Source organism: Ascoidea rubescens, assembly GCF_001661345.1.
Source record: "Ascoidea rubescens DSM 1968 unplaced genomic scaffold ASCRUscaffold_16, whole genome shotgun sequence".
NCBI classification, from domain to species: Eukaryota; Fungi; Ascomycota; class Saccharomycetes; order Ascoideales; family Ascoideaceae; genus Ascoidea; species Ascoidea rubescens.
In genome coordinates, this window is record NW_017962928.1 from 34,654 (window position 1) to 47,053 (window position 12,400).

The 12,400-nt window shown below is 33.1% G+C and overlaps 6 protein-coding genes across 6 annotated transcripts; 4 read left to right on the forward strand and 2 right to left on the reverse strand.

Moving 5' to 3' along the window:
• Positions 1 to 1,609: 1,609 nt before the first annotated feature.
• On the forward strand, positions 1,610 to 1,765 carry ASCRUDRAFT_82563 (uncharacterized protein; the record flags this gene model as incomplete). The annotated part of the gene is made up of 1 exon (XM_020194741.1): positions 1,610 to 1,765. One exon carries the CDS (start codon positions 1,610 to 1,612, stop codon positions 1,763 to 1,765), a length of 156 nt encoding a protein of 51 aa, XP_020044945.1.
• A 562-nt stretch (positions 1,766 to 2,327) lies between these two features.
• CLN1 (cyclin CLN1) lies at positions 2,328 to 4,507 on the forward strand. The gene has a single exon (XM_020193949.1). It carries the CDS (start codon positions 2,661 to 2,663, stop codon positions 4,110 to 4,112), a length of 1,452 nt encoding a protein of 483 aa, XP_020044946.1. The 5' UTR covers positions 2,328 to 2,660; the 3' UTR covers positions 4,113 to 4,507.
• Positions 4,508 to 5,167: 660 nt separating this feature from the next.
• Positions 5,168 to 5,347, forward strand: ASCRUDRAFT_82565 (uncharacterized protein; the record flags this gene model as incomplete). The annotated part of the gene is made up of 1 exon (XM_020194742.1): positions 5,168 to 5,347. The coding sequence occupies one exon, from the start codon at positions 5,168 to 5,170 to the stop codon at positions 5,345 to 5,347; it is 180 nt and encodes a 59-aa protein (XP_020044947.1).
• A 2,616-nt stretch (positions 5,348 to 7,963) lies between these two features.
• ASCRUDRAFT_77656 (uncharacterized protein) lies at positions 7,964 to 8,167 on the reverse strand. Its single transcript, XM_020193950.1, has one exon. The coding sequence runs from the start codon at positions 8,156 to 8,158 to the stop codon at positions 7,979 to 7,981; it is 180 nt and encodes a 59-aa protein (XP_020044948.1). The 5' UTR covers positions 8,159 to 8,167; the 3' UTR covers positions 7,964 to 7,978.
• A 1,361-nt stretch (positions 8,168 to 9,528) lies between these two features.
• ASCRUDRAFT_72325 (mediator of RNA polymerase II transcription subunit 9) lies at positions 9,529 to 10,707 on the forward strand (the record flags this gene model as incomplete). Its single annotated transcript, XM_020192059.1, has 1 exon — positions 9,529 to 10,707. One exon carries the CDS (start codon positions 9,529 to 9,531, stop codon positions 10,705 to 10,707), a length of 1,179 nt encoding a protein of 392 aa, XP_020044949.1.
• Positions 10,708 to 10,823: 116 nt separating this feature from the next.
• ATG3 (Atg3p) lies at positions 10,824 to 12,180 on the reverse strand. Its single transcript, XM_020193951.1, has one exon. It carries the CDS (start codon positions 12,045 to 12,047, stop codon positions 10,980 to 10,982), a length of 1,068 nt encoding a protein of 355 aa, XP_020044950.1. The 5' UTR covers positions 12,048 to 12,180; the 3' UTR covers positions 10,824 to 10,979.
• Between the last annotated feature and the right edge of the window lie 220 nt (positions 12,181 to 12,400).

The window sequence follows — 12,400 nt, forward strand, 5'->3', positions numbered from 1 at the left end:
AATTGATAAAGGTTGACACATAAAAATAATAAGAATGTGTAAAAATAAAGGAAAAGAGAAGAAAATAAAATAAAATAAAATAAAATAAAATAAAATAAAATAAAATAAAATAAAATAAAATAAAATAAAATAAAATAAAATTAAAAAAAAAAGCTAATGGAGCCTCAAAATTAGATGGAGAATTTGCAGCTGAATCTTTAAGAAAATTTGGAATATGAAATTCCAGAAGAAAGGCAATTGATAGTAATTATTAGTGATGATGGTTGATAATATTGGGTATTAAAGAAGAAGAAAAGTTTAAAAGATTGTGTAGAGTAAGATTATTTAGAGTCAAAAAGATGGTTTTTGTCGAGTAAAATCCGGGTTTGTTGGTGTTGAGATTATATAATTAATATTTGTTGAAAGATTTGCATATTTCGATATAATCACAATAAGTAGGCCGATATGTAAAACCACAAGGTATGAAAAACAGGCATTGAAGAGAATAACAAAAGAAACGTGAATAAAAACAAGTAAAAGTAAATAAAACGAAATAACATTTGTGGTTTTGTGAAATTGATGGCTAAGTTAGATTTACAAGAGCATTTCCTTTTTTTCTCATTTGTATTTTTGTATCGGATATAGTGTTGAACAAAAGAAAAACGTCAATTGATTTGATCATTGATATGGATTGGTAATGGTTCTATGAATAGAAGTGGTTGGGATGGCCAGAACAAGAGAAATTCTGTTTGAATTGCAGATGAACAATCGAAAAACCGGTGCCAGGGTTTGGCAGCTTGAAAAAAGCAGGATTGGCTTGCTCTGATTCGCAGATATTCACAATGCTGTGGGATGGGTAATGGAGATTGGAGAAGGACTATTCATTGAGGTGATTTAGATCAACGCTTTTTGTTTGTTGCAAGTGTGGCAGTAAGGCAGTGCCCGATTGGGCGATTTCGGAGCTTTCTCACTGATCGAGAAGCGGTGCGGGTCACGTGTTAAAGAACGAGGTTTCGAGAACTGGGTGGAGAGATGGAGGATAAAGAGATGGTGGATAAAGTAGTGGTTTGGACGAAGGTTGAGGCAGCATTTGGGAGGAGTCTGGTGCTGTCGCTGGCTACACAGGTAAAATACGGTAAGCTGGAGAGCTTACATCAAACAGTTCAAACAGCAATTGTTCTGCGCAATTAGCTGAAAACGGTTGGAAATTGATCTCGCAAAACAAGAGTTATTAAGTCAGGAATTACGAAAGATTGGGAGGCTGTTGTGCTAGTACGATCAAGGAGCCAGAAATAAAAATGAGCTCAATAAACACAGCAGAAAACCCAAAATAAAAAAAGAGAAAAAGACCAAAACAAAAGAAAGAACAAAAAAAAGAGAAAAAACTGGATTGAGAACTAGGTTTGCGCCAGTTATTCTCTGTTCTTGTTCTTGTTTCAAGGCTGTTTTTCTTTTTCAGGGACTGTTTTAAAGCAGATTAGCTTTGACTTAAAACTACTTATTTCGAGTTGGGTGAAATTGAGATTGTCTTGCAAGAACGAGTTGGGCAGCGTAATTGCTCGTAGTCAGCGAGCGAGACCACCAGAGCGACGCAAAAGAAACTGGAAGGTGCAACAGTCCAGCGACCAGCATGGATCATACAGCACCGCTGTTTGAGTGCTGTTCAAGTGCTGCTGCCTCTGCTGCCCCTGCTGCTTCTGCTGGTTCCACAGCACTCCCACAAGCCTGGAGCGGCCCGTATGCCACAAACCGCGGTATTGCGCCTCCCGCAGCGCCACATGCATAACCCGGTTCCCGTAATGCTCCAAACGGACTGCTTTTTGAAGAGCTCTAAGCAGCAGAATCAGCAGGGGCAGCAGCAACACTGGTCCAGCTCTAAGAGTTGCTCTTCAGAGAGCTGTCCTGCGCTTATGTAGAAAACAGATGATTCTATCATCCAGCGCTCGAGTGGTTGCAAATTCCCACTCTGTCAAGCATGGAGCAGTGCTGTGGGTTCCAAAGTTGTGAGAAAGTCAGTTTTAACTTGCAAAGTGGAATATTCGTTTGGGCTGCTGGGCGTAGAAGCGAAAGCACGATAGTAGCCTTTGCTACAACTCGATGTTATGTGCGAGTGCTTAGCGTACATCTTCTGAATGTCCTCTGAATGTCCTGTGAATGTTTTCACAATATTTATTTTTTGCTATTTATCTTCAAACTCTAATTCCAACTCTAACTCTGTTTTTATCCTTTTTCCAATTTTTCGGTTTTTGTAAATTTTATTCATTTATTCATTTACTACTTCAATCTTATTTGAGATACCTCCAATGCACAATATAAATATAATAACTTTTCATCCCATTTTTCTGCTCTTCTATCTCTTCTTCTTCACTTCAGCTTTATCTCTATCGTGCAACATCATACCGACTCACTTCATCCCATTCTCCCTTTGCTCGCTTGAATACTGCTTTTGCTTTTCTAGTATCAAAACTTCCACTTGAATATCTTCGCTATTCATATTATTACACTCCTTATAATATTCTGTCTCTTCGTGCCTCCACAAAATTTATTTTTCAACTTTTTCCAACTTTCCAAAAATTTCTAAAAAGTATCTTAATTTTTTGAATTTGGTTCTCTCTCTCTTTCTCTATTGTTTCCTCTTTCAGTCTTATAATTAATTTCATCTATTCTAGATCCACTTCACAATGCCTCTCCCAAATAGACGTCCAATAAAGGCTACCAACTTGTACCCAAAGGCCTTGGTCGATTCGGAAATTAATGCTCATAAACAAGCCATAAATGAATACCAAGATGAACTCTCAATCAATCTATACTCCATGGCCTCTGATGTCAAACCTGACATCAACCTAATCCGTCAACAGCCAGAGTTAAAATCAAACTTGAGAGCTCCCTTACTAGATTTTCTATTCAAAATCGCAGTTAGAACAAAAGTCACCACTGGCATCTTCTACAAAGCTGCAAGACTAATCGACAGATACTGTTCAAAAAGAGTCGTTCTCAGAGACCAGGCCCAACTAGTAGCTGGAACTTGTCTTCTTTTAGCTGCTAAGACTTCTGGTGGCTGCAACCACATCATCTCTTCAGCTAATGTTCCCACCGGTGGAAGATTCTTAGGCCCCACCATCAGATCCAGAATCCCAAGATTAAACGAACTAGTTCAGCTCTGTGGTCCTTCTTGTGGCTACGACGAAGGTATGTTCACTCAAATGGAAATGCACATCCTCGACACTTTAGAATGGAACGTCTGTGATCCCTCCATCTACAACTGGGCTTACAACTTGTACGACTACCAAACCCTCAATAACGAGTCAAACACTCCTTCCAATTTTGACTTTAAGAAAATCATCTTTATCAAAAACTTCCTTATTGACTGTTCTCTCTACTCTACTGACTTGGTATCGGTCCACCCTGCTGAGCTATCTGTCATCATCAAAAAAATCCTCATCACTCTAATAACCAACGATGACACCCACTTTGATATCTCAAACCAAAACCTCAAAAAAATCATCAGCGACAACAACTTTGATGAATACAATACCTCTGCTGCCGAAAACACTGCCACCCTAATCAACAACACTACCTGCTTCAACATGAATCTTGCAAACAAACTTCTTTTATCTGTTGCCAACGCTTCTACTGATCTCTTGAACCACTACACAAACATTGACCCTCTCTTCAACAACATAATATCTTCAATTCACAAAGTCGCAATCTCACACATCTTGGCCCTCAACGAAGAAAACAACAAATCAAAGTATCTCGATCAACACCAACAACAACAACGTTATGCTTCTTCTTCTGTCTCCTCCTCTTCTCAATACTCTTCCTACTGCAGGTCTCCTGTTTCTCCCTACAGTAACAGCGACTACGATTCCTCTGATGTCGAATCAGTCATGTCTGGCGATGGTCTTTCCATTCTCTCAACAAATTCCTCTCCAATGACCACTCCTGGCAGCTACGCCATTTGCTGCAGATCAAATCTGAACCTGAGCATAATCCCAACTCCAAAATCAAGAAAAAACTCCCCTTTCGCTTACCCCATCAAACAAAAAGCAAACATTATAAATAATTTCAATAATAATAACGTCTACGTTAGTTTTTCTTCAAATAAAAACGCTTCTGCTGATATACTATAGCAATTAAAATCACTTCGGGGCCAAATGTGTTGATCGCATTTATCTCTTTTCTACTACTACTACTACTTATACAATCATAAAATACTATTTATTTCAATTACACTTATATCTATACTTATATTTATCATGGGTTTAAACTAATGTCCAAATCATCTACAATTGTTATATTTCTTTATTTGCCTACTCAATTTCCTTTTTGTTCATGTTTATGTTATTTTTTATGCTGTTATTGCTTATTTCATTATAACTTCTTTTTTTCTTCTTCAACTGCCTTTTTAATTCTTCTGTTAACTTCCAGTATGTTTTCCTACTTTTAAAAATTGCATATTTTCCAATAAAATAGATCACTTCATTGTTTTTTTTCCCACTCTTACTCTTACTCTTACTTTTACTTTTATTGTTTCTATATACATACATATTACTTTTTTACATCACTGTATAATCTATTATTATTTAAATACTATGTACTAATATTATTCTACTTTAATTTCAAATTCTGTTTTTTACTATAGTTTGTATTTTCGTACTGACAATTTTCCTTGATAAACTCATGATAATTTTGCTCTGTAACAAATAAAGAACATGAGAAAACAAAAATGGCTTCATTCAATCCTGTTCAAATTCATTTCTAGTAATTTTCAATAAATGTCGTTAAATACAAAACGAACCACTGCTTGAAAATCTATTGCTCACAGTTCACATTGGCTCAAAGTTGTCAATAAATTAGAACCACCTCGCTAATCCAATTGAGTTTACTGGGTCTTTTGAAAATGGCCTAATACAAATGACCCAGTATACAAATGGTCTAATCGCAGCTAATAATAGGAAATTTTATTTAAGTATGAATATTTATCTCAATAACTAGGAGTTCCCGACTGTAAATCTTTTGCATTTGAGTAAATTTCATATTCCAGAGAAAAAAGTGCTGAAAAACCCAAAGAATTTCCAAATATCTTCTCATTATTAGTTTTTTCAGGTAAGAGTGGTGTTACAGCAAATACAAAAGTAAAACTCCCAAAAACCTAGAGCCTCTTCCCAAACCAGTACTCGTCTCTATGGAACACCTGTGGGAGGAGAAGGAGAGCGAATTCAACTCAAAGGAGTTCAAAGGAGTGCCATTGGAATTGAACTGGAATTGGAGCCTGCTCAGACCCAACATTGCTGCTTTTTTTGCTCCATCATCTCTGGTTGCAACTGCTGGAGCTGCTTCGTTGTTTCTGGAACAGAAGGTTTAGTTGATGCCTTCTGAGAGCCATTTACACGTTGTACACGTTAGCAATGGACGTCTTATCCACTGGCCTGCTGGACGAATCAAAGCCTATCTAATCCAATTCCATGAATAGTTCGACATTATCTCGATCTTGTAGTGAGCAGTTGTTGTGTTCTAGAAGTAACGATTTTTGTTACCAACCAAGTTTAACTTTCCCTTAAACGGTTTTGTTTGGCACAATTCTAAGAGCTGATAAAGATTAAAATTAGCTAGAATTGGAGCCTAAGAACTAATAATGAACAGGATAACTGAGCGCTTTAATTAGCAATCAGTGGAAACAGTCCTCTCCCATTAGTGTGTTAGTGTGCCATTGTGCTGTTATACTGTTATATTGTTATACTGATACTGTATGGCATCTCTCGAGGAATGGGTCTATTCCTTTGATAATGGTACGTAGTTTTTAGATAATTTACGATATTTAGTGCCATATGAAAATATTGTATTATTGAGGAAATTCCAAGAATATTTTTTTATAAAACACCAAGTTGATTGGCAGGACAAGGGAAGTTGATAAGTTGATAAGTTGATAAGTTGGATAATATGAATAACATGAATAACCTGAATAAAATGGATAAAACGATGGATTATTCAATTGATTCAAACTATTAGACATAAACTTTTAAATGAAAGAAAAAGCATATCATACAAAATAGATTGACAAAGATAATTTGATACTCTACTAAGATTGGCTTTTTTTCACTTTATTAATTTGTTAAACAGCTAAATTGTCAATTTTTCAAATTGTTGTATTTTGCTTTGAGCTATCTCAACTTTTTAAATTCTTGAATTAATGTTATATTTTAGGATTAAAGTCCAATTAAAATGTTGATAAATGTGAACCTTTAAAGGTTTTTATGAAAAGTGAAGACGAGAAAAAATATAAAGACAATTTAAAAAAAAGTAAAAATTTATTAAAAAATTTACTAAGAATTTTATTGAGAATTTTTTCGAAAAAGTTTAATCATAATGGTGGTTATAGTTACATTAAGAAATAGGCAATAAGTTTTCCATTTCATTTTTTATATATATAATATATTTCAAATACATTGGAGAGCTTGAAAATAAAAATAGTAATAGAAATGTAAGAAAAAACAATTAATTAAAATTAGCTGAAAATTTGAGAGCATTTGTTGAAAATTTGAGAGCATTGGTTAAATTTTTTATTATAATATAGCGATGAAAAAGTTATTAACACTACCTCCATCAGCAAAATATGTAAATACAATTGATGGTTATATTGATGGTGTAATTTTGATCCACCTGAAATTTGATACTTTGTTTAATATAATGAATAATTTGGTACAGTAACAAGATTGGTACAGTGAAAAATTGGAAAATTAGAGGTTTTGCAATTACAGACTGAATTGTAGTTTTTAGAATTTTTTGTCCTTTGAGATGTGTATTAATTTAGGAATTAAAGTGGCAAACATTAAGATTAAGATTAATAGCATTAATAAGAATAGGAATAATAATATCTGATTTGCCAGGCAACAATACGATTAAGGTATTATTGCTCTAGTTATACTGGTATAGCTAGTATATATCGCAATTAATTATAATTAATTATGATTTCTTGTATAATAAATATTATTAAGACAAGTTTTTCTTGGACACAATATTTGATTGATAGATTATATCTTAATGGATTGCATTTCTATTGATTGCCTGAAGGGCTTATTACCGTTTAAAGATTGAATGAAAGTGCAGACGTCAACCCAATTTCATTTGATAGCTTATAAAATAAGCAGAATAGCTGGATAAATTTGTATTATCATAGTCTATTTGGCTCTTTTAGATAATTTGCACTTAACTAAAATAAAAAGATAAAGGGATTTGTAAATAATATTGTGAGAAATTGCTATACCTGTAGCTGCTAGTATTTCCTAGTAAATACCTGTAAATACCAGTAAATCCTGGCTAATACTGGCTAATACTTGATGTGGAAATCGAATAATGCTATAATATTAGCGTATTTGATAAGAGGGAAAGCTCTATATTAGATGGATATCATATACTAGACACAAAAAATATAAAAATTTAAGAGAATTAATTGAAGGCATTTTGATTTTAAAATTTTAATTCAAATTTTAATTCAAATTAAAATTGTAATATTTCAAAATTTCAATTTTTTTAAACTTTTTTGAAATTTTCAAAAATTGAAAATCTGAAAAGTTGGGAATCTTAAAAAAATTTGTTAAAATGAGCTCTTTTTTACTGCAAATTTTACAAAACTAAAAGTTTTTAATAGTATTTGTGTTAGAATTAGATTTTAAATAAATTTCAAAAGAATTTGACTTGTTTATTTGAATTTAAATAAATCTATTGTTGAAATACGATTAAAAGTTTTGTAACTACTCAATGAGAAAGAAAAAACGTTTTCTGCTTTTGCTTTTTTTTAATTTAAAATTTTTTTATGTCGAGTTTTGGATAATATTGAAAGAGGTTAAATCGAAGAATTAGCGAAGAATAATTGGCGAAAGTAAATTACTGTGAATTGACTTTAAAATACAACTGAAATACAATAGCACGTTTTTGAACAAATTATGAATTACGAAATGATTCATAATTTGAATTGATTTCTCACATTTAAAGGAATTCACAAATTGATACAAGGTAATACAAAGTAATATAATTCAATACAAATCAATACAATTTTTGGAATTAAATTTCTGAAGGAATAAGGGTTAAAAACAAAAATATCAAAAGAAACCTTTAACCAGAAAGAAAAAACCGAATTTTCAAGACAAATTGTTCTCCAACTATTCAACCTCCACATCTAAATCCGACAATTGCCAACCAAAGGAGAGAGTGTTTGGATCAAACTGGCTGTTCAAAAAGGGGAAACAAACAAAAAGATCAGTTTCCCAACAACCAGCTGGGGTTCAATCTAGGAGTTAAGCAAAACTGCCAGTGTTTTTGCTTTGTTCACTCGATTATATCTGTTCTCCATTGCACTTATCTCCAGTGTTTCTCCTGTGGAAACTTACCCCGTCGCGCCGCAGGACTGGAACTGTCCCCAGAGGTCCCGTTGGCACGGGGATCTGACCTGTAAAGGCTCGGTTTTCGGGAGTGCTTTGCGAGCTTGGGGCGCGTGCCATGTGATCTGAAGTCGACATGGAAAAAAGGCCCACAGACCCCAGCTGGCTCTTTAGAAGTTCTTTTGGGACTGTTCTGAAGCTGATGTTTTGTGGGTAAACAGGAGCTGTTGCCCCCTAACTCCTTTGCAAATAAAAATTCCAGGCAGGAGCCTTGCCAACTAGTTTTTCTGGTTTTTCTGGTGCTGAAGATCTATAATTACACTTTGTTCCGTTTTGAGCACACTCGTGAAAACCACCTCGAGGCGGGTAAGTCGCTTTTGTGGATCAACGAGAGGAAGATGAAACAGTGACAGAGCTGAGATTCTGGGTCTTTTGTTGAATTGACGTATTTTTTGTGATTTGATGAGTGGAATACTCTGGATAAGTGCACTGTTTCCTGGAGCAAAGAGAAAACTATCTTGGATTATTTCAAATGTTTATTTGCGTATTTGTTTGGGCAAAATGGGCAAAATCTGTTCACTCTTAATTTCACACTATCCACATTGGCCTAACCTTCAATAATATTCAGTAATATTCAGTAATCCATATTATTCAAAAAGATTATTAAAATTCAGTAATTTACAGATATTCTATTTAAAACAGAGCCAAAATCAAAACTCAATTGCAGAAAACATCCGCTTTCACCTAGTAAAAAAAGGAATTAAGAGGTAAACGGTTCTACCTGGACTGATACAGATCTCGCAGCAAATTAGGTGCGCTTTAATTTTGCGAACTTTCCCATAAATTCTAAAGCCAGAAAACCCAAAAAATACCAGCAACTCGACAACAAGCCTAACCAGGTTCAATCAACTACTTTTCAAACACTGCAAGTTAATCAAAATTAATCAAAATTAAGCTCTGAGCTGTCTCACTCCAAAAGAAAAACGGTTTCCAGTCAAAAAGTTGACGTTTTCCAAAAAACGGAAGCCGCTCAATTCCCGATATCACGTGCATACGGCTCAGATGTATAACCAAAAATGAGCCGTGAGTGTGATTGGTCACTAGAAGGAGAAGCAAAAGAAGCAAAAGAAGCAAAAGAAGCAGAAACATCAGAAACAGCAGAAATAACATGAACAGCTTTATGACGCCGAAATACCTCTCGGCTAGTGCTCCTTTGATGAGCAGCAGCTTGAGCACCAGCGTTAAGTACGCTGCAGACGACAATCTCGAGGCAATAGAGATAATCAAGAACTTCGATTTGCTACCCTTGACAATGGACATTTTACAGGACTTGGATAACAACAAGATCAAAATCAACGATTTGAACAATCTTGCTAGCAAAATACGGTTAAGAATCCAGAGATATAGAGACTTGGTCAGAAACCTAGAAGGAATAACTGAGACTTCAACTGATCGAAAATTAGAGATTGATACCTTGAATAATCAAATAAACCTGAAATATCAATTTTTAAATCATTTGAAGAATCAAATCAGTCAGATTTTTCAATTAGATCCGAATCAAATTGACAATATTTCTGATAATATTCCCAATAACAACAACATTAATACTAACAATCATCAAATCCCAATTCAAATTAACTTAGTTCTTCCTGATGGCTCACAATCAATAAATAATTTCTCTGATAACGAATTAATTTCATCTCAGCAGAAATTAAATTCAGTTCATAATACCCCAATCACAACTCAAAACGATATCAAATCAGAATCTGATACTAAAATCGATAATAAATTTAAAACTGACCAACTATTTAATCAATTAAGCACTTCCCTATCCAACATTGACCCTTCAGTCTTTCATTCTCTAAATAAAAAAAATGATAAAAATGATAAAAAATTTATTTCAATCAATTCAGATAATGCCATAAATAATATGAACATGAATAACATAAACAATATGAATAATATGACCAATATGACTAATATGAATGGTATGAATAATATCAACAATAATAACCAAAATCAAAATCAAAATCTTATCAGTAAATACTCCTCAAATGATCTTCTTCAATTGCAACCCTTTTCTAATATCAATGATGATTATACTTCAAAAACTGCTTCAGTCTCTAGTTCAATTCCAAATAACAATAACATTCAAAATAATAACCAAAATAATAACATTAACGCCATTAACAATAATGATTACAATTTGCCAAATGATTTGAATTTTGATTTATTAGGTAATAGCCAAGATATTAAAAATAATAATAATAACGAAGAAAATAACGAAAATTATGTTGACTTTGATGATATCATGAAAGATATCAACCTGGATTTCGAATTCTATTAAGAAAAAAAATAAACAAATAAACAAAAAAATAAACAAATCTTATAATTTCAGTTATAATTATTTTTACCAATATATTTATATATTTATATTTGTAGATTTATATAAATATCAACATAAACTCTTATTTCAAAAGGTAACCCAAATAAGGATAAGTATACGTATAAAAATTAAAATAAGTAAACTAAAAAAACAAGAAAAAAACACACACATAATAAAATAAATTCCAAATAAAACAAAAGTATAAATAAAATATTAAACTCATTAAATAAATTTCAAAATGCATCCATTGTATAATCATGATTAATTCCAGGTGTAACGCTCGCGATAAATTTTAAGAAAATAATCAAATATTGATCAACTCTTATAATCTCAGATTGATTATCATAAATATCCTTTCCTATACTTTCCCACTCTTCATCATCATCAATATCTGCACCAGTATCATCACTGTCCATCAAACCCAATTTGGCCACTCGTTTAATAATATTTTTATCAGATTCTTTTTCTTTTTCTTCTTTTTCTTTTTCTTTTTCTAATTTTTGTTTCTCTCTCAATTGTTTGTTTTTAGCTGCTATTTCTGCTCTTGCCATTAAAACTTTCATAACAGTTGCATGTCTGCAAGGATGAATTGATACTGATGTCGTATCATTTAAAAATGGCGCCTTTTCAATTGTAGCAGTTTTGTCACGATAATCTCCAGATATGTCTTCAAACATTTGATCGGGATTTAATGGAATACCATTTGAATCAAAACCAACAAGATACATTTTTGGGACTTTGTAAGATGTTGAATATCCTATATATAAATCATAGTTTCTTCTATCTTTATTTGAATAATTTGAATTATTGAAATTGTTATCATTATTATCATCATTTAAATCAATTTCTTCATCAAAATCCTCTATATCTTCGATATCCTCGATCTCATCAATTGAATTTTCGTTATCGGTGGTTTTATTTGTAGTTTTTGATTGATTATCGTGGCTATTATTATTATCATTCTTATTCTTTTGAAGTTTCGAAATATGTGTTGCAGTCCAGCCATCTTCCCCAATAATTTCTTCCTCATCTTCTTCATTATTATCCATCCCTAAATAAGTTGAAGCTCTTTGATAGGATGGAACATGTCTAGTAACCAAAAATTGCTTATCCTTTGGCAAAAAGTCCTTTCTTTTATTCGCAGAAGCAGGAGACCATTGCCAGGTTGGAAATTTAAATACCAAATAATCTCCAGCTTCAACAAATTCCTCAGGGGTAATTTCACCAGTTTTCTTAAATGTTGATTTATGAGAAACTGGAGTTAGGTATTCTCGCCACGATGAGAGTGTTGATCTAAACATAGCTTGGATATAATAAAAATCAATAAGAATATAAAATATCTGATAGGTTATAAAGTATAAGTAGTATCTGAATAGTAAACAACTGTTTAGTGGAAAATCTAAAGAGTTGTCAGCAAGTGATTTTTAATCAAACATTACTTATCTTACTTATCAATTAATCATCGTTACACTAATCAGTGTTATATATTTATGGTTATCCCTGCGCCTTAAAATTACCAGAAACGGCAAAAGAGGCGGTTACAAATGTGGCAGGTAGTGTTTGCTGACATAAGTGATGACTCAAAACGCATTTGTCCAGAATAGGCAACTTTAGAGGTATTTCTTTGGGATTCTTTACTGGAGACGACTGTGGA